The sequence below is a fragment of the Lontra canadensis genome, unplaced genomic scaffold (assembly GCF_010015895.1).
Source record: "Lontra canadensis isolate GAN:19392208 unplaced genomic scaffold, GSC_riverotter_1.0 scaffold89, whole genome shotgun sequence".
Classification (NCBI taxonomy): domain Eukaryota; kingdom Metazoa; phylum Chordata; class Mammalia; order Carnivora; family Mustelidae; genus Lontra; species Lontra canadensis.
The window spans coordinates 5896620-5922387 of record NW_022631083.1 but is presented as its reverse complement, the minus strand read 5'-3'; the positions used below and the strand labels follow the sequence as shown (position 1 = coordinate 5922387).

At 47.1% G+C, this 25768-nt stretch overlaps 1 protein-coding gene across 6 annotated transcripts in view; it reads right to left on the bottom strand.

The window, feature by feature from the left end:
• TTC23 (tetratricopeptide repeat domain 23) overlaps positions 1–25768 on the bottom strand; it is a 97651-nt gene that overhangs the window by 17494 nt on the left and 54389 nt on the right. For all 6 annotated transcript variants that reach the window (XM_032836034.1, XM_032836033.1, XM_032836035.1 and 3 more), the window contains exons 7-8: positions 14149–14254; positions 1901–2028 (exon numbers count right to left, since the gene is read on the bottom strand). In XM_032836034.1, coding sequence (XP_032691925.1) covers positions 1901–2028; positions 14149–14254 — 234 coding nt within the window. The remainder of the gene's footprint in view (positions 1–1900; positions 2029–14148; positions 14255–25768) is intronic.

The window sequence follows — 25768 nt, the reverse complement described above, 5'->3', positions numbered from 1 at the left end:
GTGGCAGCCAGAGCAGTCAGGCGACCCAGAGCCAAGCCTCCGCCCACCCAGCTGCTCATGGCTCCCCACCACCAGCAAAAGGGTCCCTGCTCTTATGGAATCCAGTCCCGTCAGGGGGATAGGTAGTACACGTCCACACATAACTTACTATTCTTATTATATGGTTATATTATTCCTATATCATGCCTTTCATATTGTTTTATAATCATTTATTTTTGAGAGAGAGAGAGCATGAGTGGGAGGAGGAGAGGGAGAGAGAATCTCCATGACTAGCACGGAGTCCGACAGGGGGCTCGATCTCACGACCCCAGGATCATGACCTGGCCTGAAACCAAGGGTCGGATGTTCAAGGGACTGTGCCAACCAAGCACCCCTTATCCTGTTATCGTGTCAAAAGGATTCTATGATGAGCAATAATGGGAAGAATCTAATGAAGCCTGGGGAAAGGACTTAGGCCAGCGGGTGAGCGCTCAGAATGGATCCGCAGTCGCCGGACCAGCGAGGAAGAGCTTTCCACCAGCTGGAAACGAGAGCTGGCCGCTCCTGGGAGTGCGGATTGGAAAAGGCCAATGTGGCCTGAAACTGAGCAGACTAAGGGACGGAGCGGAAGTAAGACCGGAAATGTCAGCAGAATCCAGATCGCGTTGAAGGTGTGGTGAGACGTACAGGATTCTGATTTATTTTAAGGGCACTGAGCAGCCACTGGAGTATTTTGCCAACGGGGGTTCACTGATCAGATCTGTGTTTTGAAAACGTCACCATCGCTTCCTTATTCAGAATGGATGAGTAAAAGGCAAGAGTGGAAAAGGCAGCTGGGGGACCAGAGTCTGTTCGTGTGGTCCAGGCAGGATGTGATGACTGGCGGAGGGGGACATGACCACCAGTACATTCTGGAGATAAAAATGACCGATGAGCTGGAAGGGGTAAGGCATGACGTGAGCAGACTCCCCCACTTCCCCTCTAGACTCCTGACCCACGTGCTCTCCACATAACTTCTCCAGATATTCTAGAAGCTGAGGCCCCTGAAAGGTCCCTTTCTACTCAGTAGGATGATCTAGAAAAATATGCAAACTCCCATTCGTTATGGCTACTGTGGTCCTACTTTGGCCTGACGAACATGGGTGCTTCTAGATTAAAAACCCACGTTCCTTAAGCTCCTGTCCATTGAAAGTAGGGAAGGGGGTTAATTCTACAGACCAGCAGAGGAAATACAAGCTTTTCATCTCAAGGATTTGTTTTGATAGGTTCATTTGAAAAAAAAAATTATATAGGTGTGTATATATATATACACATACATACACACACACACGTACATACATATATATCTCAAGCCACAGCAAGCGGCTTTCTGGTAGCTGTTTGGCTTTGCATAGAATATGTTCCCAAGGGTTTAATTACCAGTGAATATAAACTCTGGGTCTTGTTCCATTTTTACAAGCCATAAAAAAGCATGTTTGTATGGTTCCATGGACTGTGGGCTGTAACTTCTGTGCCGCGTAGCTCTCATTAGGGATGTAAATTCCATCCATAACCCAAAATAAGGAGAAAGGGATCAGCCCCATTAATGGTCACCCTCTATCCTAGCCAGAACCACAGGCTGTGAGAAGCAGGGTCTGCCCACTGGGTTTCCAAGGTTTCTAGTCTTTTAGGATCCTCTGTGGAGGCTGGGGGCCATGGGATCTACATTCTCAGGAATAGTTTTCATTTCCCAAGGCTAAGTATCTGGGAGGGGCCCAAGAGAGGCCTCCTGGGATTATCTACCCCTGTCCCCATGGAGTCTGGCACATGCCTCGGACATAGTGGGCTTAACGGATGTTTGCAGCACGAAGGAGTGGCCTTTTGGATGTCAACTCATGTACATGGAGTACAGAGTAGTCGACTCTGGGCCAAACTCACTTACCTCTTTTTGTCCAGTGGCTTGTAGAAAATGGCAATAATCATCTTGAATTGAAAGAAATTTGGCCTTTCCCGTCCCTTCAGCATCCTTAAGGTTCGCCATGCTCTCTTGAAAATACTGCTCAGCCACATCTGAAGAAAAGCATCATAACGACATTGGAAGATTGTTTGCGGAGTTGAAATGGGGGCAGGATAAATATGCTTTTAGTGGGGCTGAATGATCTGACAAGAGGACTGAGCTAATCTGCCCGTTTTTCAGGAAAGACTGAGGTCTCAGAAGGATATGGCAATTGATGTTCCTTGGTTTTCATACATTTTAGCTCTCCCAGCAACACGGTGAGCAAAGCTAATGCCAATGGGGAAAACATTCTCCAGACCTGGAAACACTGGCAATGTTTTCAGGCTGATTAACCATTAATTCTTCCTGTAACTCTGGTTGTTGCTCACAGAGGGTAGGGCTTCCATGGACTCTGTTATCTTAGAACCTAGTTCTACAACATTAAAATTTGGGAAAATATGGCTGACATGCCACTGAAGGAAGACACCCAACCATTCCAAACACATAAACATACCAGTCATAATATGGTGAACATGTTTTTAAATGTATGCCAACCTTGAAAGCAAGAAAAGGAAAACCTCAGGTATAGAAAACGAAGAAGGAACTAGAAGCCGGAGCAGTGAGTGGGGGTTGAACCTGAGTGGTCCATCAGCGTCTATTCTACAAGAATGAGCACTAGAGATGAGGCCTGAGGACTCAGTGTGGTAAGAAAATGGAATAGAGGGGTGCCTGGGTGGCTCAGTGGGTTAAAGCCTCTGCCTTCAGCTCGGGTCATGATCTCAGGGTCCTGGGATCGAGCCCCACATCGGGTTCTCTGCTCAGCGGGGAGCCTGCTTCCCCCTCTCTCTCTCTGCCTGCCTCTCTGCCTACTTGTGATCTCTGTCTGTCAAATAAATAAATAAAATCTTAAAAAAAAAAAAAGAAGAAGAAGAAGATGGAATAGAGCTCCCGACAAAAAGCCAGTGTGCTGGATGGAATTCTAGGATGGCGCTGTATGCCCCTCGCCTTTGTCGAATCCCTGCCCTGTGATAGTGGGTGGGACTTGCCCGATAGGATGAGCTATTACTCCTGTGATGAGGTTATACGAAATGACATGGTTGACTTTAAGGAAGTGAGATTATCCCTTGGGCTTTACCGACTCTCCTGATCCTTTTCAAAGCCAAGTTTTCTCCAGCTGGTAGCAGAAAAGGCAGCCAGAGAGATTCAAAGCATAAGAGGGATTAGACAACGAGGTTCTCCATTGGTGAGATGGAAGGAACCATGGTATGAGGACCCAAGAGTGGCCTGTAGGTGCCGAGGGTGGTCCCTGGCCAATAACCAGCAAGAAAATGGGGCTTTAAGACTTCTGACGTAAGGAACTGAGTTTCTTAGTTCCTTGGGTTCCAATGGGTTTAAGCAATTGTCATTGGTTATGCAGCAGAAGAAAACTAACACAGTCAGGAATCCCTACAATAAGATAAAAGCAAGTGTATGGTCTGAGATGAGGCCTCACAGTTGTCCCACCCACCAGAGGCCATCGGTGGTTAGAAACAGAGCATATGAAACGGGGATAGCATATACGGGGCAGGTACATGAGTGAGTTTCTTTTTTTTTAGATTTTATTTATTTATTTGACAGAGATCACAAGCAGGCAGAGAGGCAGGCAGAGAGAGAGGAAGGGAAGCAGGCTCCCTGCTGAGCAGAGAGCCGGTTCGGCACCGGTTCCCAGGACCCTGGGATCATGACCTGAGCCGAAGGCAGAGGCTTTAACCCACTGCGCCACCCAGGTGCCCCCATGAGTGAGTTCTGAATCAATATCAACTACTTGGTTTGGAAATTCTGAGCCGAGAAATAAACTGGGAATGAGTCTGAAACTGGAGAAATCATAGGGCTCCAGCACAGGCATCAGCAAACGTCTTCTGTGAAGGACCAGATGGTAAATCATTTAGGCTCTGGGGGGCACGTGGGTTTGGTCTCAGCTATTCACCTCTGCTGTTGAGGCACCAAAGCTTCCATAAACGAATGGTAACACATAAATGAATGGACGTGACTGTGTGCCGGGAGAACTTTATTAACTAATACAAGTAGCAAGCGGGACCACCAACCCCTGCTGGAGACGACCTCACGGCGACACATAACAAACATGCAACATTTGCCAGAGAAGACGATGACCCACGTGTACAGTGGCCGACTGGACATCGTCTCTCGGAAATCTCATGTGTATCGTTTAGTGCAAATACATACGAGCAAAAAGAAAAAACATAATCTTCTGCTTCTTTGCATTTCCTCTGCATCGGCTTATTTCCCCTTTATCACCTCCAATTTTGCATTTGTGCGTCCTTGCTATTTTCTTGATTAGACCAGCTAGTGTCTTCTCTATTTTAATAACTTTTCCAAAGAATCCCCCCCCTTGAATTCATTTTGCTCCTACTGTGACATGAGTGCCAGGTGCTTCCAAAGAGGCCCGCATGAATACAGCATTCCAGAAGTCACAGAGGAACAGGAATTGGGTCAGCCTGTCCAGAGAAGGTGTCTGTTCCTGAGGCTGCACTCAGAGGGGGCCTGGGTTCGGGTGCCGGCTCTGATGTCTAATCGTCCAAGATGATTACTGCCATTTTCTACAAGTCACTGACCTCAGTGCCTCCATCTGGAAAGGGGGAACATAACACTAGCATCTTCTTTATAGGGTTGTCAGGAGTAAGTGGGTTCATGCATATAAACAACTGAGGACACGTCTAACCCCTAGTCCGTGCTTCGTAAATGGTCATCATTTGAATTCAGGGACAGCTTGGAGGATCGTGGTTACGGACGACCTCTGTTGCCCATGCAAGGTTGACCAGCAGGGACACCAGAAGCAGAGGTGGACATTGAGACATTAACAGGACAGGAGCACTATGAAAACGAAGAGTGGTCAAAAGGCACAGAAGCCTGGGCTCATCGGCACCTCGTGCCCACCTCGAGAGTTTTGAGAACACCTGAAATTCACACTGAGCATGTTGGTCTCGAGAAATGACTCAAGTACTCGCCATGTGATCTGTTTTAGAAAGGAGTCACCTGCATAATGCATCTACCAAATCTAGTCAACCAAGAGAAAAGTTAGGTCTGAGAACAAGTTAAGTTTCAGTTCTCTGCAAGACTTACTTTGCTTGGCACCTAGGTAGTTGCCGGACAGAAGCAGGAATTCTGTTGGGAGGGGAGTTTTCTGGAGTGGTGTCCGTGCCAGCCGGCCCCCAGAGTTTGCAGCGAGATAGAAGTTGATTGAACTGGAATCCCCTGTTCCTTTCTCTCAATGGGGGGGGCGGTGGGTTCTGTCCCCTACTAGACCAGCAGCAGGACGTCTTGGGTATTTACTCAGAATTTTCTCTTGGTAGCAGAAAATTCTACCAAGTAGAAAATCTCTTCACTTGTAGTGCACTCATGGGAGAAAGCATTACAGATTTAATGTGCAAACTAAGTATTAATTTTGGCTACTCTGATAATCTCATGACAGCAAATGTGGGGATGATGTCGCATTTATTTTGTTGATTTTAAAAGCATTACAGAGATGAACATTCCAGGTCTAAAAATTAACAGGGATATTTAGGAGTGGAGTGCTTTTGCTCTTTTAATATTCTGTCTAATTGGGAATTAACCAAAGAATGCAACTGAGCCCTTCTTGAAGACCAAAGATCTTTCTGAGTCTCAGCCTTGTTCCCCTGAGATGAGTCCTTACCATAAAGACTGGCAGATGTCAAACATATAGGAAGCGGTTGGGGCTGGGCAAGCAGGGACTGAGTTTCAGACTTTGGGCTTTGGGAGAAGTGGTGCCCTACTCAAAGGAGGAGGCAAAAGGGATGGAAATAGTTCCCTCCTCTTTCTGAGTAAGGAGCTGGTCTCTCAGACACAGGAGGACGCAATTGAGCTTGTTACCTTTCAAGCCCCAAGTCCTGCTACTTCTTAGTATCCCTTCCCCCAGGAGTCACATGCTGACCAGCTGCCCCTCTAGAGGGTACCCCATTTAAGCCGGTCCCCTAGACCCGAGAGCCACCTGCTCCTCTCCCTTAGTGTAGCTGATCTCACAGAGATGCTGGGAGAGAGGGAGCCGATTGGCCTAACTCAAACTAGTACGTAAATGGCTCAACCTTGGACTCAGAGAGGCCTGAGTATGCTTGTTAGCACATGTGGATTTCTAGAAGAGGGAGTGAGAGTGAGGGAGAGGAAGGAAGGGGAGAGAGGAAGTGATTTATTTATTAAGGCAGCGGGGTTACTGACGTGAACACAAGCCTGGTGTGGTGGTGGTGGGACATCAGAGACGGGCCCTGCCCTGGAGTCTGCCCTCTAAAGGTGCTGTCTGCAAGGTCACTGGTCAGACGGGGTGAGGGTGGGGGAGGGGTTCTGTGACAGCTATTGGCCCATATAAGTTGGCCACACATCAGGCATCCTGTCGGGGCCCTTGTAGATCAGAAGAGCCTTCAGTTTGGGAACAAAAGAAGGTGTTGGGCATGCCCTGTGGGTGGATGCCTTCCCTGTCTCTAAAATCTGAAACGACTTTTATTTTTACCTAGGATACAGGAAAAATCCTTTACTGCAAGACTCTCATGTGTTTCCCTCACCTGTTTAACTCCCAAATTAGGTGTCTGACCTGCGAACCACATGATCAGTCTTCGTGGGGAGAGCACAGTTGTCCTGTCACTACAGCTGAGGAGTGACTCCCTGATGAGCACTCTGTTCTTCTGGGAGTGTGCATCCGCCTGGTGGTCCATGGTGGGCAAGTGATTTCCATGGAGATGGAAGGTCAAGCAGGGTAGGGAGATGCTGCGCCCCAGCCCAGACCTCGTGCCCTGAAGCCAGGAGTGTGTTCACACAGAGCCGGCCATTTCAGTGAGCTCACAATGGCCACCCCCAGCTTGGAAAACCTCTTCTAGAATCATCTGCAACCTGACGCCAGTGGCCTTGGCAGAAGATGAGGTCATTTTCTAAAGCATAGAAGCATGACTTAGCTTGTAAATACGAGCCCCGGCGGCACAGGTGTCCCCAGGTCAGGAGTCCTCTCCCGTTTCCACTGCAACACAATGTTTAGGCGTCTGTGACTGAGTGTGAGGGAGGAAGTGTGGCCCGGTGGGCAGGGGGGCTTAATGTCTCCTGGAGGCCAGACTTTTCTTTTAAAGAGCAAGAGGAATGCGGGGTTAGAGTCTGACGCACTGGAGGTTAGGAGGCTTTTAATTAAAACAAATTCCAGTGACTCTGGGCTCATTTTCTTAAGGTTGTCCTAAGGCAAGAGCTGAACAGTGAGGGCAGCTTTCATTAAGAGGGAGGACTGCATGTACGATGTGACAATACTCTTTTGTTAACGGTCTTGGGAAAGAATCTGTACCACGTACTCCCAGCAAAAGCTTTAAGGACCGCAGGGAAGCTAGCCTGGTGTTAACCCAGGGGAGCTCTGTCACCTAGCAAACGAACAGATGGGACCCATTTAGACCCTGTTGAGGGCTGCCATGGGCTCTGCCCAGGCAGCTGCCCTGAGACCACTTACCAGCCCTGGTGGGTGTGTGTGGTCCACAGTGGAGACCCTCTTTGGGAAGAACACTTTCCCAGGCCCCGGACATGGCTTCTAGGAGCGGCACACCTGCCACTCACTAGCCAAGTGATCCCAGGAAGTCCAAAGCCATCTGTGGGGGGCAGGTTTGCCTCAATAGCGTGAGGTGACCAAGATGGCGGCAGGTTGGGTGAGGCTTGCATGGGAGAGCGTTCCTGAAGCGCCCGCATAGTGCCAGGCCACCCACAGGCCCAGTCAGGGGCTCAGTCCCCGTGGGGATCTGCCTGCCTCCAATATTCTTGCCACCAGGAAGCGGACCCCATGTCTACCTCCCCACCACTCACAGTCCCACCCAGCAGTGGCCAGCCCGTGGCAGTCAGGTATCCAGCAGCCTCCAGTCCCTGCTACCTGGTGAAGTATATATGTTTTCCAGAAGCTGCCCTAAAAATCCTTTTGGAAGCCAAGTCAGGGTATAAATACCATAGGCTTTTCTTAGAAGTTCTGAAGACAAATTATTAGCCAGTAGAAGAGTGAAGAGCTGGATATCACAGAGGGCACGTACCTTGTCTTCCCTAGCAGAGGACTGAAGCCACAGACTTTGTTCTCAGACACAAAGATGAAAGGCAGTTTGTAAGCAAGCCTTGAAGGGGTTTCGGTTTGCCCCAGGTTGTCCCTTTGTGAAGAGAGAACAATAGCACAGACTTGGGGAGAGGAGGAGGCAACCTCCTCTCATGGACCGCCCCCAAGAGCGGCTGACTCTGAAGCCCCCACTGTCTGTCCTCTGGGTTCCTTGGACCTCCGGGGACACTGTCACTCATCTCCAGTTCTGGAGCGTGGTGAAGTAGGCAGTACCTGGCCTCTGTTTAAGCCTTGCTTTGCCTCTAACTTGCAGAGTAACCCTGGACACACCCTGGCCCTCGGTCTGCTAGATGGGATGTCAAGTAAGATACCTTCCAGACTTTTCTGAGAGGAAACAAAGATGTGGGAGAGAGGATAAGGGTTCTTCTCTGGCCTCACTCAGCTTGCTCCCTGCAGCTTTTCCTTCCTCACCTGGCCTTGAGAGCCCAGAACAGACATGGATGCCGACATCTGCTTGAGGAGCTCAGAGGCAGGCCAGGCTCGGGCTGGCTGGGCATTTTGAAGCAAGAAATGGGCCCTGCCTAAGAGCTGAGGAAGGGCCTCTCAGAGCACATGGGGCTCGAGGGGGCTTTGGAAAGGCTGAGGAGGGAGGAGGATGGAGAGGGGAAGAGGGAAACGAAGGGAGAGAGGTGGGTGGGCGTGGCCAGCCGTGGCTCACACTCATTTCCACCAGCAGGGCTGTACCACAAAACCCACCCAGAGGCCTCCCCGGGTTGGAGGAGGGACGAAGGGGCCAGCCGGGGCAGCTGAGGAGGGCCACGGGCAGGTGAAGGCCCCCTGACTGTGGCTGCTCCTGGGGGCCAGGTGACCTTTCAGAGGAAGTAAACTCCAGCCCACTGGAGCTGGACGTATGCGTGTTCCAGAGCCTGTCTGGCTTCCTGTCTCCACGGGGGACACAGGGCCACGCAGCAGAGCATCTATAACCCCGGGGGTGGGGAGTGGGCTGCGCCTGGGGTGGGACCCAGCAGAGCGGCAGGCTGAGAAGGCAGGCCACAGGAGGGAGAGTGGAGAGAAGGGAGGGTCACGGAGGTCTCTAAAACACGAGACTTCATCAAGAGGCAATGCCTAGCTTCCGATACTCATATAATTTATGTCTACTGCGCAAAATGTGGGGAAAGCCGAGGATAAGAGGGGGCCAGGGAATTTATCTTGGGAATTACATCTTGGGAATGCACCCTGCGCTCATGAGTCGGGTCCCCATGGCCAGGGATCCCACCCCCGGCCCCCAAGGCTCTGACCGGGCCCCTTCCCTCCTGCTGGGTCTGGAGCCTACAGAGCCCAGGCTGTAGATGGAGCCACTTCCAAACAAGGCTGCCTGTGCTGGGCAGGCTCTGCCTCTCAAAGGTTTACACTGAAATGTACTTGGCTTCCGCCCATTTCATTTTAATATCCTTTAGAAGAAGAGTTATAAACACAAGGCCAATGCCCTGAACACTCAGCGGGGTTGGGAGAGCTGTTAATACCAAGTTTGTCTATGGCTGCTCCGGGAAGCTGGCCAGGCTCAGGTCAGTGACATTCCAGGAGCCTGAATTGGAAGTCCTTATGCAATCCCAATCCTTCGTGACTTCTAGGGCAGTTTTGTCTGCATAAGGAATGCAGGAAAGGCACAGGGCAAAGGGATTCGCTTGAGCGTAGAGGCTGAAACACGCCGGCTTCTGGGCCAGGGGCGTTCTGGCTGTCCGAGGGCAATGCCTTCAATGGGCATTTAGCGAGCAGGCTACGGAGAATCCCCAAATGAGAATTTTTTCTCATTAATGATGCTTTAAAAAAAAATTATGTATTCTGCACAGATAGGTTCAAGCACAGGGAAGCAGGGTTGAGGTCCTTGTGCCTGTGGATTTCCATGGCATTGGGCAGAACATGCAGATTTGTTCCCAGGGGATCTGGCTGGGATTTCTAGATGCAAAGGGACTAAAGTCCATCACAGTCCTGCTGTCCTGGGTAAAAGACAAGCAGAGAGAGAGAGAAAGAGTGTGTGTGTGCGCGCGCGCACACGCACGCACACGCGCTCGGGGGTGGGGTGGGGTTGGTCTCCCCTTAGCTCCCCTTAGTTTTCAGACAAAGATAAGTTCCAAATTCCTCCCTTTCCTTTCTCCATGCTGGAGGCAGCAGAGGCCTGGGTCTGTTTCCTTCATTCTTGCTCAGGGGGGCATTGAGCAAGAATGAAGAGAGAGACGACTAGAAAACCCGGGCTTCCTGAAAGGTGGTGGGAATGCACCTGCCCACTCCCATGGCAGCTCCTGGCTGGCCAGGGCCCAGCTCATCCCTGCTTCCAAAGGCAGGCTGACTCCACGCCTGTGACACGGGTCCCCTTGGCCTGCACCACACTTAGGCATTGTGGGTAAGAGACGCATCAAACTCCAGATCCCACAATGCTGGGTGACTTGCACAAGGTCAGTCGACTTGCCACAGCCTTTTGCACGTTCACCACAGAGGGAACGAGGATTGTGACAGATGCAGTTTTCAAACTAGTGGACACAGTAGGAAGGGTCTGAGGTTTCTCCTTGCTTGTGTTCACTTCTTCTTCTTTTTTAAAGATTTTATTTATTTATTTGACAGAGATCACAAGTAGGCAGAGGCAGGCAGAGAGAGAGAGGAGGAAGCAGGCTCCCTGCTGAGCAGAGAGCCCGATGCGGGGCTCGATCCCAGGATCCTGGGATCATGACCTGAGCTGAAGGCAAAGGCTTTAACCCACTGAGCCACCCAGGTGCCCCTTGTGTTTACTTCTGATGTGCCCATTTAGGCGGCCTGACGCCTTAGGGATGGGGGCTGGTGCTCCTCTCCACACCTGTTCCCAGGATTTATGTTGCTGCCTGACAAGCAGCTGCTCTGATCCCCGGGATTCACTGCCTGACCTCAGCGCTGACTCGCCTTTAAGGCTCCAGCAAACTTTCCTCCTCACGGCATCCCGGTACCAGCCACTTCCAGTGAAGGGGTCATCAGGAAGCACCCTACAGACGGAGACGGACTGTGTCCTTTTTGGGTAGAGCGAAGAGTAGACAGAATACGGACGGACGGAATGGGCAGGGATGGGGAGCTGGCCGCGTTCACTCACTTGTAAAAGCTGAGCTTGTGAAAAGGATTAAGTGAGCACGTGTATGAGTTCCAGCAACTTCAGAGACTAGGCCAGCTCGACTAGCAACCTTATTCTCACCATGAGTCCTGCTATGTTTCTAGCAACCAACCCACTAAGCCTCAAGCCGAAGGGACCCCGTTCCCTAGTCCGTAAAGCCAGGCGCAGCACCCTGCCCCTCGGGGGAAGTTTTCGAAACATCTTTATTCTCCTCCTATAGTTCAAATGCTGTCTGGCAAGTCAGCTTGCGGGGTTCAGGCCGCCAAAGACAGAGGGGGAGCCCAGAGCCCGTGCATGCTCCTGGACCTCCCAACCCACCTCTCTGGGCTGCTTCTGCTCTTCTAGTCCTGTCTCTGTCCCAAATGCCACAGATTCCTCCACAGGCCTAAGGCGGGGGGGGGGGGGGCAGAGCAAGGAAGGAAAGGGGGCATGTGCAGCCCTTTTAATGTAACAAGGAGGTCAAGAGCCTGGGTTCAAATCTGCTGCTCCCTGGCTATGCACCCCTGGGGAAATTGCCTAATCTCTTTGTGCCTCAGTTTCTCCACCAGAAACTGGAAGGACTTATACCAACCTCACCGAGGTGTTGTGAGGATTAACTGGGTTAATAAATGTCACTGGTTAGAACCATGCCTGTATGCACCATGATAAGCATTAGCTCTTACTACTATTATTACCGTGCGAGGTCATTAAATTCTCACAGATCATATAATGGTATCACTGTCATTCTCAATTTACAATACCCAAACTTATATTTAGACTAAAAAATGTATGTAAAAATAAAACAAATAAATAAAAATATAGGTGTGTATACACACACATACACATATATATATATATATATATATATATATATATATATATATATACTTGGATTGTCTGATTCGGCGAGTCATGAGAAGCAGAATGGCCTAACTTTGCAGCTAGAGGGAAAAACATTTCAGGACACAAGTTCTATCAGTGAAGACCCAATCTATACATTTTTCAACCAGCTGAGATGCTGGCAAATGGGAATCCCTCTAGGCAAAGAGGCTCTTTGGGCCTTGGTTTCCTCGCTATTTGGTAGTCTCTCTGTCTCTCTCTCTCTTTTTTTTTTTTTTTAAAGAGAGAGAGATTGAGAGAACGAGTGGGAGAGGGGCAGAGGCAGAAGCAGACTCCCCTCTGAGCAGGAAGCCTGATGATGCGATGATTCGGGGCTCAATCCTAGGATCCCAGGATCATGACCAGAGCCAAAGTCAGCCGCTTAACCGACTGAGCCACCCGGGTGCCCCTAGCTGTTTGGACTTCTCTTGGGCATTCCCAAGACTCCTCGATCCCTAGAACCATCCAGTTGCCTGAAACCCATGAGGCCTTGAGGAAACCAGGAAGGGCCTGACAAGCACTCATTACACACCTGATCTCCGGGGCAGACGTTACAGGTCTGGTCCTCACACTTGTTTTGCCCCATGCAGAGTCTGAAACTTACTTGAGTTAGTTGGCATCAATTACACATAAAAACCTAGATTTCTGCCTTCTCTTGAAAAGGCAGATCTGCCATAGAAGCCTGCCTTCCCCTTGGTGGTAATGGGCTAGAGAGACCGCTGCTCACTTTCGGTAGGGTACGGCTTCTCCAGTTGCTACCGTCCTCAGCCCTCTGCACGGTCTCTCTCACGTTACAACCAACAGTAGCTGCCGTTTACGATTACGCTTGCTGCTGCTACTGTATTGTCGTGACTCTCTGCGTCACTCATACGGCCTACTTGATTCCTATAGACACTTAGATTTGTGACTCCTGCTAGTCTAGGGGTTTCCATCAAACATGCACTGGCATCTTAACTGTCTTACTAGTTGGGAGTGGAAGGGTCTTTTCCCCTACGAAAGGAATTTTAAGCACCAATGAGCTGGTTAAAAAACTGCTGGCTCTTTGAAGGTTTTGTAGTGGATTGTTATACATGGAGTGTTCCGGGGAGAGAGGATCTGAAAGTGTTCCAGCCTTCTCTCTCTATACCTAGATAGGCTGCTCGGCTCCAAAAAGGAGACCAGAACGAGGAGTCTTAAGATCGGGTGGACAGATGGATAAACCCTGAAATCCCCTTCACCAGCTCCTCCCTGGACTGGAACCCCTGCCTCACCCAGGGATCCGTGCAGACCAAGCTGCTCATAGAGGTGTCCCCTTTGTCTTCACCTACCCGCCAGCCTTGGCATCCTAGCCCAACTCCTGTACCCTGTACCCCAATTATTCTGGATCTCAATTTTACGCTTGCTGGCTCACTGGATCTTATTTTACTATAGTACATGACTATTTTTATCTGATATTTTGCAATATACCCATATAGGTCTTCTTTATCTATTTCTAAATATTCTGACCGCCTCACCCCCACCAAAAGTCACTGGAATATATGTTCTCCAGCAACAGAGGCATACTGTATGCTCAGAGTCCAGAACTGTGGATTAAAGAACTCCCCAAGCTCGCTGCTCTACCTTTTACATGGGGCTAAGAAAAACCATGTGAGTCATAAATAGCAACTTCCTCTTGGACTCCTGAAACCATGTAAGTTCATCCTGATGGAAAGCCCAGTCCTGTGAAAGTCTGTGGGCTGGGGTTCCGACAAGCCAGATCTGTTGCCACAGTAGCTCCACAACAATCCTTAAAAATAGATCACCTTTGAAAGCAGAGCAGATTTTCCTGTAAGCCCAGCATGGATTCTCTGGGGCTCTTAATAGCTCTGGCTGGAGGAGAATCCACTGGATTTGAAAGTAAAAGATTAGAAAAAGGCCGAATAGAACAGAAACCAAAGAACACTGTTGAAGCTAAGGGAGTGGCACAGAGATGCAGGGCCACATAAAGCCGCCAAAGCTCTCCAAGGGTCCTATGTCACAGACCCTGCCCATCTGTGGGCCCATCCTAAATTCAGTGGGTTACATACCCAGCAGCGCACGTGCAGGCACAGGGGTGGTGGTGGGGGGCGTAGAGCGGGCAGCAAACCCTGCCCACAGAAGGTTTGCGCTCACCTTGGTGCTCGGTACTCCCAGAAGCTACAGCAGCGTGGGCGACAAAATGTGCGGAGACCGCTGCCTCCTCTTGAGAGGGGTTTTTGCTCAGCACGATGAGATGCGCCTGTCACCAGGGAAAGAAGAAACAAGTTTATCTACTTGCTTGGTGGCAGCAACAGGGAACTGGTCTTGCAGTGAGTGATCAGCCGAAAGCCAAGGAACTTTCTAGCCAGGTAGACAATATGATTTATGTGGAAGCACAGTCGATTCTTTAGAAGACCTGAATCTTAAAGGCATGGGGAAATGGAGATGGAGAAGCTGGGACCAGACGGCTTGAAGCTGTGATCAGTGCGCATCGCTAAGTAAATCATTTAAGTCTTGGCTCCTAGGAGTGTGGTAGGGTGGTGTCAACTGAGGGGGAAGAGGGAGGCGGGGAGGAAGGTTTCCAGAAGGAAGGAGATGGGTTACAGAGTGCCTGTGATGTGCAGAGGAAGTGGGCAGCCCAGGCCCCTGCCTAAGCCCAGGCCCCTGTCCGTGCTCAGCCCAGAAAGGGGGACCCCGAAGGCGTTCGCACCTCCCCAGTGCCTGACCCACCAAGCCCACTGGCCTGTATCCTCTTCACGCTGGCCCATGGGGCTGCCAGAGCACAGAAAACAGCTCAGTTCCTTGAAAATAAAGCCCAATTTAAAATTCTTTAAGAGAAAAAAATAAAACCTATGACCCCTTGAATATAAAATAAAAACAATCTTCTCAAATAAAATGCAAAATACATCTCTCCACATAAAAAGACAGAAAATTAAAAAAAAAGAAAAAGAAAGCTATATTCATCTGTCAACATTTAAAGTTTTAAAAATGCTATTAGTATGTTCACTCAATAAACACACAATTACTGATCGCCTGTGGCAGGAGGGGCCCAGGCTAGAAAGTGTGCACAGTAGGGAAAGGCCTGGGAAGTGAGCATGACGTCATACAATGCACTAATGCAAGATGGCAGGTAGTTCGCAATTAACTGCCAAGAGGATGACAGAAATACTAAAATACCGCAAATTTAAAAGGCGAAACTCCAGACTGGGATAGGCAAGACACACTAACAGCAGCTAAGGTTTCTTTCTCATTACTCATACTCATTCGTAGTATCCACTTTAATTCTCTTAATTGTTGTTATCCATGTTTTGTAGTTGGGAAAGTTGAGGTTGTGGAATAGGTGACTTGCCCATGATCGCTCACAGCTAATAAAGGATGGAGATAAGACTCTGATCTTGATACCCTGACCTTACATTTGCTCCCCTTCCTGCCCTCCCCACCACCCCCAGCCCTGGCCCCTGGTCGCAGACATCACTGATTGATGCCAGCACACTTCCCACAGGCCTCAGGAGCTATGACTAATCCATGGGAGCTGGCCTAGGAGACAAAACCATACTATTAGAACTTTCTAGTCCAGGGGCGCCTGGGTGGCTCAGTCTGTTAAGTGTCTGCCCTGGGCTTAGGTCACAATCTCCAGGTCCTGGGATGGAGCCCCACAGTGGGCTCCCTGCTCAGCGGGGAGTCTGCTTCTCTCTCCCAATCCCTCCCCATGGCTCATTCTCTCTCAAATAAATAATAAAATCTTAAAAAAAAAAAAAAGAACTTTCTAGTCCAGACCAAACAGTGAGACGGCAAAGACATAGACACTTAGTTCTCTGATGATCAGCTGAACCCATTTCTGAGTAGACGCTAGACTGGCGCCTCATTAGTCATACGGAAAATCAGCTGAGTTACTAGCTCTAGACTTTTTATGATAAGGGCTACTCCAAATCAAGATTGCTGATAATAACTTTAATCGTTGTGTTAGAACAACCAGAATTTCATATTTGTAAATGCTAACAATATCCAATGTTTTAAAAATACTTTTATTATAGGATATAAATAAGTATCTAAATTGAATCAAGTAATTCCCACAACCTACGAATTAGTCATTATCCTCAATTTGGCCTGGAGCTCTGACCTGAAATGCTTTCCAAATAATGCACACTCCAAAAAGTAAAGACAATCGGAGCCACGGGGACAGAGTCAAACCATCACATGGTCAGGGTTTGCAGAGAGGGAAACAGAAAAAAAACCTTGCCCCATCCCAAAGGCAAACTGAATCCTGTTTACTTGGGGTCTTCCCCTGGCTAACTATGTCCACAATCCACCACTGGGGAGACCACCCGGCGATGCAAGAAAAGATTTAACTCACATTGTTACAAAGACTTTTAACACATACAATACTTTAGATTGATGAAAACCCAAATTCAAAATAAAAAAAAATTTCATATGTAGTTTCCACTCACTATCATAACTCAAGGCAATGTAAAAGATGTCTATCAAAATTATTTTCAAATGAATAATCACGCGTTCTGAAAGCTCTGTAGGTCGCCTTTTGCTTCTGGAGACAGGAAGCAAAATCTTCCAACGGCAAAAATGCGCACGATATCAAGCAAGTGGATCCTGAGAGCTTGAGGGAATCTGAATTTCACAAAATTGTCGTAACCTCAACATTTTTCTGTGTGAGATACTAATATAAGCATTTATTATTTTTTCAGAAACTCCATCCCTGATCTAATTTATATCTGATGCTCTTGAAACTTCTAAAAACCATACGCTGGTTGGACATTGAGGGTGTTGGTGGCGGGGGGAATGCAGGAGGAAAAAGGAACCATGATGTTTAAAATGTGCAAGATAAGTATCTCATGGATTCGGTAAAATTAAATTCCATTTAATTTAATGCAATTCCATTCAACTTACCTTCATTTTTAACTGCTTTCTACAAGCCAGACTGTGTCCTTCATCACACTTGGTCCTGCCTCGGTCAGGTCCACGCAATTTCTAGTCCTCTTTCCACTCCCCCCTTCGCACTACCCATCAGTAGTCTCTCCCCTTCCTGGCCAGCTGGGAGCTCACCAACCCTCACTGCTGTTATTTAAAAAAAAAAAAAAAAAAGTTCTCAACTTCACTGAGGCTTTATTTCAAATGGTGAAAAAAGAGGAATCATATAATCAACCAGGAGAAGGGGAATGAATCTATTGCGGTTTATTCATATGAGGATTGAATTCTACCAGGGTGTATTAACATGGTTACATTTCAGAAACATACCAGCGGGCAGAAAAGTAACTTACAAAAGTAGCGGAACATCACGGCACCGCTGAGGTTCAAGTTTCTGTTCTGAAGCAAAAAACAAAACAAAACAAAACCCCCAAACCCTTTCATTTCAAGCACAATCTTCCAAGTTCTCTAAAGACCAGAGCAGTTAAAAGCTACTCTCCCTGAAGCAGGTGGAGAGGGCCTGGAGTTTCATTTAGCGGCGCCCACCCGGCTGCCCCCAAAAGACCCTCCGTGGAACAGGAGGGCTCCGGGAGACGCAGATTGAGAACCACAGCTCTGCAGGGAACGGGAGGCCCCCTTAGGGAGCAAGCACAAAGGCAGTTGACAAAGCTAGTGATTAGATTACCCAATTTGCCAAACTAAACCACTGCTCACGATTCTGGAACAACGCTCTGTTTGCTGCGAGAATATAAATACTCCTGTTGTATACATGTGAGAGCATTTAAGGACTAGTTGTTAGTGTTAACAGAATTACAGGAGCCATGCCTGCCTGTCTGGCTTTATGCAGGAGCCCAACTAATGGGCCCCGTTGGGGATCTGTGGCTTGACTGTATTTGCTCCTCATTATTTATTAATCTCCTAGGGCTCAAATTTCTCCTCCCGTTCTTTGTTGTCTTCAGTATCATATGGTTATATGCTTATCAACTGTCGTCTTGAAGCTGAGAAGGGAGTGTTTAATGTTTCTAAATCTCGAGCTGTTAGCGTGTTGTACTGGGTCAATAACAACAACCAAAACCAAACCTTTAATATCCCGTCTCGAGCAAGGTCCTTACTTGAAAAACCTCATTCACAAGGCCAAACACCTCCAGCCCTGCCAAGGGACAGAGCAGCTGTTGCTTTCTGGTCCTTCTGTGCGTTTCTGGGGGAAACCACGGAGTCCACAGGGCCAAGCCAGCTGTCAATAGACCCAGCCAGAGTTGGGGCTGGCAGGCTCTTATCGAACTGAGGCTGTCCCCTTGGATTTGTGAAATGTGTAATCATTCTTGAAGAGAAAACTTGATGACTAGTAAAAAGGATGCTTCTACTTAGGCAAACAGACCCCATTATGTGAACACTCAACTTAAAACATGCAGGGTTCTGACGGCAGAACCCCAGCTCTTGGCAGGAGGGAGGGACAGATTCTTTTCCCATTTGGTAATAAGTAGGAGATCACTGACTCAGAGAGAAATCTCCCCTCCCATAGCCAAGTGGAGAGTACACAAGTCGCTCAAGGAACGTTTGTGGACCTAAACTGGGTCTCTTTACCCTGGGGACAGGAACACTCACGGGGAAGACGAGATCAGTCTCCAACTCAGTAACTGGCGGGATCTCTTTGTACAGCCGAAGGCTCGCACTGGGGAGGACGGTGGGAAGGGGGAAACTCATATTGGTTTAGCACCGACTTTTGTCAGCCATGGTGCTCCATGAATTATATACACCTGCTCGCTGAGTCACAGAATGAGCCGTAAAGGTGATGTCAACAGCCCGATTTACTGATGGGGAAAATGAATTATCTGGGAGATCAAGCGGCTAACTGAAAAGGTCACATCGAGGGCGTGGCAGAACAAGGATTCAAACTAAGGCCTGTGATTCCTAGTTGCACCCTTTTCTCGTCTAATATCTGGTTGTTAAGAGAGTAAAAGTTACAGAATGATGATTTTCTAATCAACATAATGAAGTGTTACTTGAGAGTCAGAGAAATAGGTGCTGGGAAATAGACTAGGCCCAGAAGTTGAAATGGGCTGGCGAGGGGGAGACCGGGCTGCCAATGTGTGGGTCCCGAAGCAGCTTCTGAGAACTAACCACCGAAGGACGGCACCGGAGTGGGGAGTTAGGCAGTGGGTGACAGATGAAGCAGATGATGAAGGTGCTTTCTGGGGCACCTGGGTGGCCCAGTGGGTTAAGCCTCTGTCTTCAGCTCAGGTCATGATCTCAGGGTCCTGCGATCGAGCCCCACATAGGGCTCTCTGCTCAGCAGGGAGACTGCTTCCCCCTCCCCCGCCCCCCTCCTCTCTGCCTACTTGTGATCTCTTTCTCTCTGTCAAATAAGTAAATAAATAAAATCTTTTTTTTTTTAAAGGTGCTTTCTACCACATGTCTGTGTGTCTGCTTTGATTCCAGTCCTCTTGTCACTATGAGATGTGAGCTTGCTGTGTTCCTCCTAGAACTGCCCAGCCGTGTAGTTACATGGCTTTCCCTCCTGGCCTTTGCGGGAGCCCGCCGTCCCACCCTTTAGCTTTGGGCTGGTGGCCTTGTACCAGACAGGGTCACGTTACAACTCCAGGCTGACACTTCCTTTCCTCTCCAGTCTCTGGCCGGGAGGGAAGCCTCTCATGGCCACCCACCCCGCAGGGGCCTGGGGCAGCCGGAGAGCCTTGGCTAAGAGAAAGATGTGGTTGGGACTCCCCGGGGGTGGGGGTGGGGAGTAGATGAAAGAGAAATCACTGGGTGCGGAGGGCATCCAAAAACTGAGTTCCGAGGGCTCCAGAGGAAGCTGGCTTCTTTTAATAGAGAGTCCTCTGTGGCCGCCCTCCGGTTGTCAATTTTAGCTCTTCCAAAGGGCTAGGGAGAAAAGGTCCTCCTCTCCGTAAGGGTTAGCACAAAAATAGATATGTGGAGAACTTAGATTTTCATCTGCTCTTGGTTACTAGTGTGTGTTTTCTTAAAACATAGCTAGATTTTTTTTTATAGATTATAGGAGTAATACCCCTATATAATTTTGAAAGAGCCTAAGTGGTAAGTTAAAACACCCTCTCCCTTCTGTCTATAAGCCTCACCCTCTCCGCAGTCTGACTTCTTACAGCGATCACTACCAAGTTTCCCCGTGTGTCCTCTTCGAAATACTGACATGCTTGTGCAAACGCGCACCTGCACAGACGCGCATACACGCTGAGGGCCTGACTCTGCCCTGCCGCCCCCTCCCCCAGCTTCGTCAGCCACCAGCCCTCCGGGCTCTGCCACAGTGACTCCTCTCCCCTCTCTTCAGGCCTCTCTGTTGGGAGCTCTCACAGCACCTGGGACCTCTCTCCAGGTGCAGGTCACAGTTGCCTTTCACATTCACCTGTGTGACTATTCAGCTAAGGCCTATGTCACTCCCTAGGCTGCCCCTGGACAGGAGGGCATCTTGCGGGGTCTGACCAGTTGTTGACTCAATAAATATTCTGGTCTACATCTGGCTTTTTAAAAATAATCATGTCCTCTGGGCATCTCTCAAGGTGGAACACATGTATCATCCATCCATCCATCTATCTATCTATCTATCTATCTATTGTGTGTCTAATTCCCAAAGGCTCGCTGTTGCCAGCGACACGGTTTCACTGCATATACGTCTTTGCACACGTGTACACATCCTTCTGTTGGGTAAGTTTCTAGATGTGAACCGGCTGGTCAAGGGGTCAATGCATTATAAAATTGTAGAGGAAATATCAACTGTTTCTCCCGCAAAGTGGTGCCAATCCCCATTCCTTCCAGTGGTGGTGCATAAGGATGCCCACTTTCTTGTACCCTTGCCATCCCCGGCATCATCAGACTCTTGTTTTGCTCAGTTACAGTGTATTTCTTTAATAACAAATGACGCCAACCATTATTTTTCTACGGTTATGGGCTATTTGTAGTTCTGCTTCTGTAAACTGACCGTTCCTGCCTTTTGTCTCTATTCCTATGGAGTTGTCTTTTTCATCTAGATTTTTTTTTAAGCTTTATTTATTTATTTTAGAGAGGGAGAGAGAGAAAGAGAGCATAAGAGGGAGACGGAGAGAGAATCTCAAAGAGATTCCCCATTGAACACGGAGCCCAACACAGGCTCCATTTCAGGAGGTGCCAGTCACTTAACCGAGCCACCCAGGCAACCCTCACCTAGCTTTTATAAGAACTCCTCCTCTATCTTCTCTATTTGATATTTATTTTTTGACTTTGTGATATTTTGTCACAGAGAAGTTTTTTGTTTTTATGCCATCAAATTCATCCATTTCTCTTTCTCTTTTTTTCTTTCTCGTCCCCTTCTCAGTCAATATCCATAGGCACATATGCAGAGGAAAGATCCGACAAGTATCACAATTGACTCTTCTTGGAAAGGAGGCCCCAGATGACTTGTAACTCATTTCTTTGTATTTTTTGGCATGGCTTGATCTTTTAAATATAAAGAGCATTATCATTTTTATAAAAAAATAGTTACTTAAAAAGAAACAATATAGCACCTGGATTTATGTCATTCTTGGAAAAGTTTTATGATGCACAGAATCATAATTCCATTCTCATCTTTCCTAATTTTAAACAAGAAAGGGTACTATTTTCAGAGATTTGGGAAATTATAAATAGTGCATTACAGCAAATACACAGCAATGAACCAGAACCAATCAGAGGTGTTGCCATTTGTGGTGTCGTCTGAAGCTGGCAGGAGCCGGGTGTGAACACCTGTCACCCGTCCCCTGGGTCTGGCCAAGGCTGCCCAGAGGAACCCGAAGCCACATTTTCTGACCTCCAAGTGTTTGGTAGTTTGACTGATAAGTTAGTTTGCGATACTTTGTGACTCCAACTGCCCACAAATCTGGGAACTACTGAGAGGCAGAGCTGCCCTGAAAACGGAAAAGAAAGACAGGCAAGTCAACTATCAGAGATGTTGAAAAGCAGCCGAAGCTCGTGGGGCGTCAACTCATCCCCCTACTGAACACACACACCCACGGACATCCTCACAGAAATGAGATCCTGCGAGTTTTCTTTCAGAGAGGAAAACACGGGTCTATTGCCAAAATCTGCCATAAACAGTCTGAGAAACAATCGTGCCTGCAGGTTGTCTGCAGACCCCTGTGGCAAGGGGACTGATGGGGCCTAGAGCAGCCACATCACTGGTCCCGGGGACCACCGCCTTCCCCATGTGGTGGCTCCGTGGGGCTTCGTATTTTTCTCTACTTGAATGGGTTAGTTCCCGAAATACTTTGGAACTTGTCGACATTCTACAGAAAATAAAAGGTCTTTTCTCTCTGGGCATTTCTGTCACTCCAAAGGAATGAAGAGCGGAAAAACTAGAGGGTAAAATAACAAAACCCCTTTTCTTTGCGGGTACTTACTAAATGGCTTTTAGGCGAGGGCTCCCGTGGAGAGCTGCAGCCACACTGTACCTTTCTGTGTCTAGGTAAAGCTCTTAGAGAAAAGAGGAGCCTTGATAAATGTTTAATAATTACTGTTAATAAATAAAAGAAGCTTATACTGGCAACATGCCTAATGGCTCACAAAGCAGTTTCCATTTTGAACCTTTGAGCAGTTCTGTGAAATGGATAGGGCCTTTTGTAGGACTGGAATTTTTGTTTTGTTTTGTTTTGTTTTGTTTTTGGAGAGGTTAAATGACTTGTATAATCAAAAAGCTGGCAAACAGAAGACTTTGGACTCCCACTCAGATTTTCTGACTTCACACCCGATGTTATTTCAACTTCACAAAGCTCTCTCTCTAATAATGATTGGTATTTATTTAAACACTCTCCAATCTTTATTAAACTCAAGAATAAACAATAAAAGTCACTGATTAAATTTTACAAGTATTATAAAAATGAGTGAATTACTCTACAACTCTAATGCAGAGAAATCCTTCTAAAAATTTCAAAATCCAAATGCAGTGAAGGGAAATGCTGAAAATGTGAAAGCAATTAAGAAAGCTTTTGCATGGCCAAAAAGGATTATGAATCTACAAGAAAATATATTAGAGCTAATACATGAGTTCAGCAGGATAGCAGCATGTAAGTTAAACCTACCATTTGTATTTCTACACACTAGCAATGAACAGCAGGGAAAGGAAATGAAGAAAAAAACTCTTTTGTTTCTAAGAGCATCAAAAGAACAAGACACTGACACCTGGGAATACATCTCCCAAAAGAAGTACAAAACTTATACTACAAAACATGGTTGAAAGAAACCAGGGAAGAACTAAATAAATAAAGATATCTTATGTTCATGTGTGGAAAGCCTTAATATTGTGAGGAAGTTAATACAAACTCAGTGTTTTGTTTTGTTTTCCAGAAAGTGATAAGCTTAACCTAAAATTCACTAAAAATGTAAGGAGGCCAAAAGAGCCAAAACAATCTTAAAAAAGAGTAAAGAAGTTGGAGATGTCACTCTTATAGATTTCAAAACTTACTATAAAACTTGTGCACAAATGTTCACAGTAGCGTTATTCATAATACCCATAAATGTACTACTACAAGACATTAATTGAGAGTGTGGTGCTGGCATAAGGACAGAAATACGGATCAACAGAATAGAATCAAAAGTCCAAAAGTAAACCCTTACATTTATGGTCAATTGATTTGGACACAGGTCCCAAGGTAATTTGGTGAAGAAAAGATAGTCCTCTTAATAAATGGTCTAGGGATAACCAGGATAATCACATGCAAAAGAGTGACGTTGGAGCCCTACTTCACATCCTATAAAAAATGAACTCAAAATGGATCAAAGACTAAATGTAAAGATTAAACTATAAAACTCATAGAAGAAAACAGATAAAAGCCTTCATCAACTTGGATTAGGCAATGGTTTCTTAGACGTGAGGCCGAAAGCACAAGCGACAAAAGGAAAAGGATACCCTGGACTTCAGTGAAAGTGAAAACTTTTATGCTTCCAAGGATGCCATCAAGAAAGTGAGAGGACAACCCAGAGGACGGGAGAAAGTATTTACACATCATGTATCTGATAAGGGTCTAGTGTCTAATATCCCATAGGAAGGACTCTTTTAAGCCAACAATGAAAAGACAAGTAACCCTATTTAAAAATGAGCAAAGGATTTGAATAAACATTTCCCCAAAGATGGATAAATGAGCACACACACATCCACGGAAGCAGAATACCATGAGTCATTGGAGAGATTCAAATCAAAATCCCAGCGGGGTACCACTCTGCACTCACGAGGATGGCTGAAATCAGGACAGATCCTAACGCATGTTAGCGAGGATGTGAAGGAAGTAGAATTCTCAGCCATTGCCGGTGGGACTCGGATGCTGAGGCTGCTTTGGAGAACGGCTTGGCAGCTCCTCAAAGAGTCAAGTTCTCTTCATACCCAAGTCAAGTTCTCCTTATACCCAAGAGAACTGAAAACCTATATCCATGTAAACACTTGTATGTGAATGCTCAGAGCAGCAGTATTTGTAATTTCCATGGAGTGGAAAAAACCCAAGCATCCATCAACTGATGAAGAGATGAACCAGTGTGGCCCATCGGTATTACAGAACATTCGTCAGCCATAAAACAGGGATGAAGTAGAGGCCCCCGGCGGGCTTAGCTGGTTAGGCATCTGACTCTTGATTTCAGCTCAGGCCATGATCTCAGGGTCGTGGGATCGAGCCTTGCATCTGGCTCCGTGCTCAGCAGGAGATGCTCTCTTCCTCTGCTCCTCCCCCAGCTCATGTGTGCTCTTTCTCTCTCTCTCTCAAATAAATAAATCTTTTTTTTTTTTTAAAGGAATGAAGTACTGATACTTGCTAAGCATGGATGAACTTTGAAAGCAATATGCTAGATAAAAAAGTCAGACATGAAAGGCCACATATGATAGGATTCTATTTCTATGAAATGTCTATAACAGCCAAATCCATGGAGGCAGAAGTAGACTGGTGGTTGCTAGGGGATGAGCAGGAGAAGAAATGGGGGAGTAACTCACAGTGGGTGCAAGTTTCTTTTGAGGTGATGAGAGTTGTTCTGCAATTGGATAGTGGTCATGCTTGTACCGCTTTGTGAATATGACCAAACTACTACACTGTACACTGTAGAAGGGTGAATTTTAGGGTATATAAATTATCTCAATAAAAACACCATAAACAAAATAAAATGCAAATGACAAATCAGGTGAAAATATTTATGACACATGTCATAGATAAAGGGGCAATATGTGTCGGACGTAATGACTTTTATTTTTTTTTATTTTTAAAAGATTTTATTTTTTTTAAAGATTTTATTTATTTGTCAGAGAGAGAGCACAAGCAGGGGGAGTGGCAGGCAGAGGGAGAAGCAGGCTCCCTGCTGAGCAAGGAGCCTGATGTGGGACTTGATCCCAGGACCCTGGGATCATGACCTGAGCCGAAGGCAGATGCTTAACTGACTGAGCCACCCAGTGTTCCTGTAATGACTTTTAACAGTTAAGGGAAACTAGATAAAAATTCTATTAAAAAGTAGACAAATGATAGGAAAAGAAAATTCACAAGAAATATATTAAGGAAATCCACTGAACCTATGAAAAAATAGGCAAATTTATTGTGCAGATTAAAACTATACGGAAACTTCACTTCTTGCCTCTCAGATAGAACTACATGAAAAGTTTGACGATATGGTCTTTGGGAAGAGGCTGTTGGGGAAACAGCACAGTCTGACTTTGCTGGTGGGAGTATAAATGGTAGAAGCCCCAAGAAAGGCAATATCCAGCAAAACTACCCACACAACCAGCTCCCTTTGGCGGAGCATTCCCACGTCTAGGAATTTACTCTGAAGATACAACTCCAGTAATATAAAAATATATGTAAGATTATTCATTAGAACATTATCTGTAATTACAGAATACTGG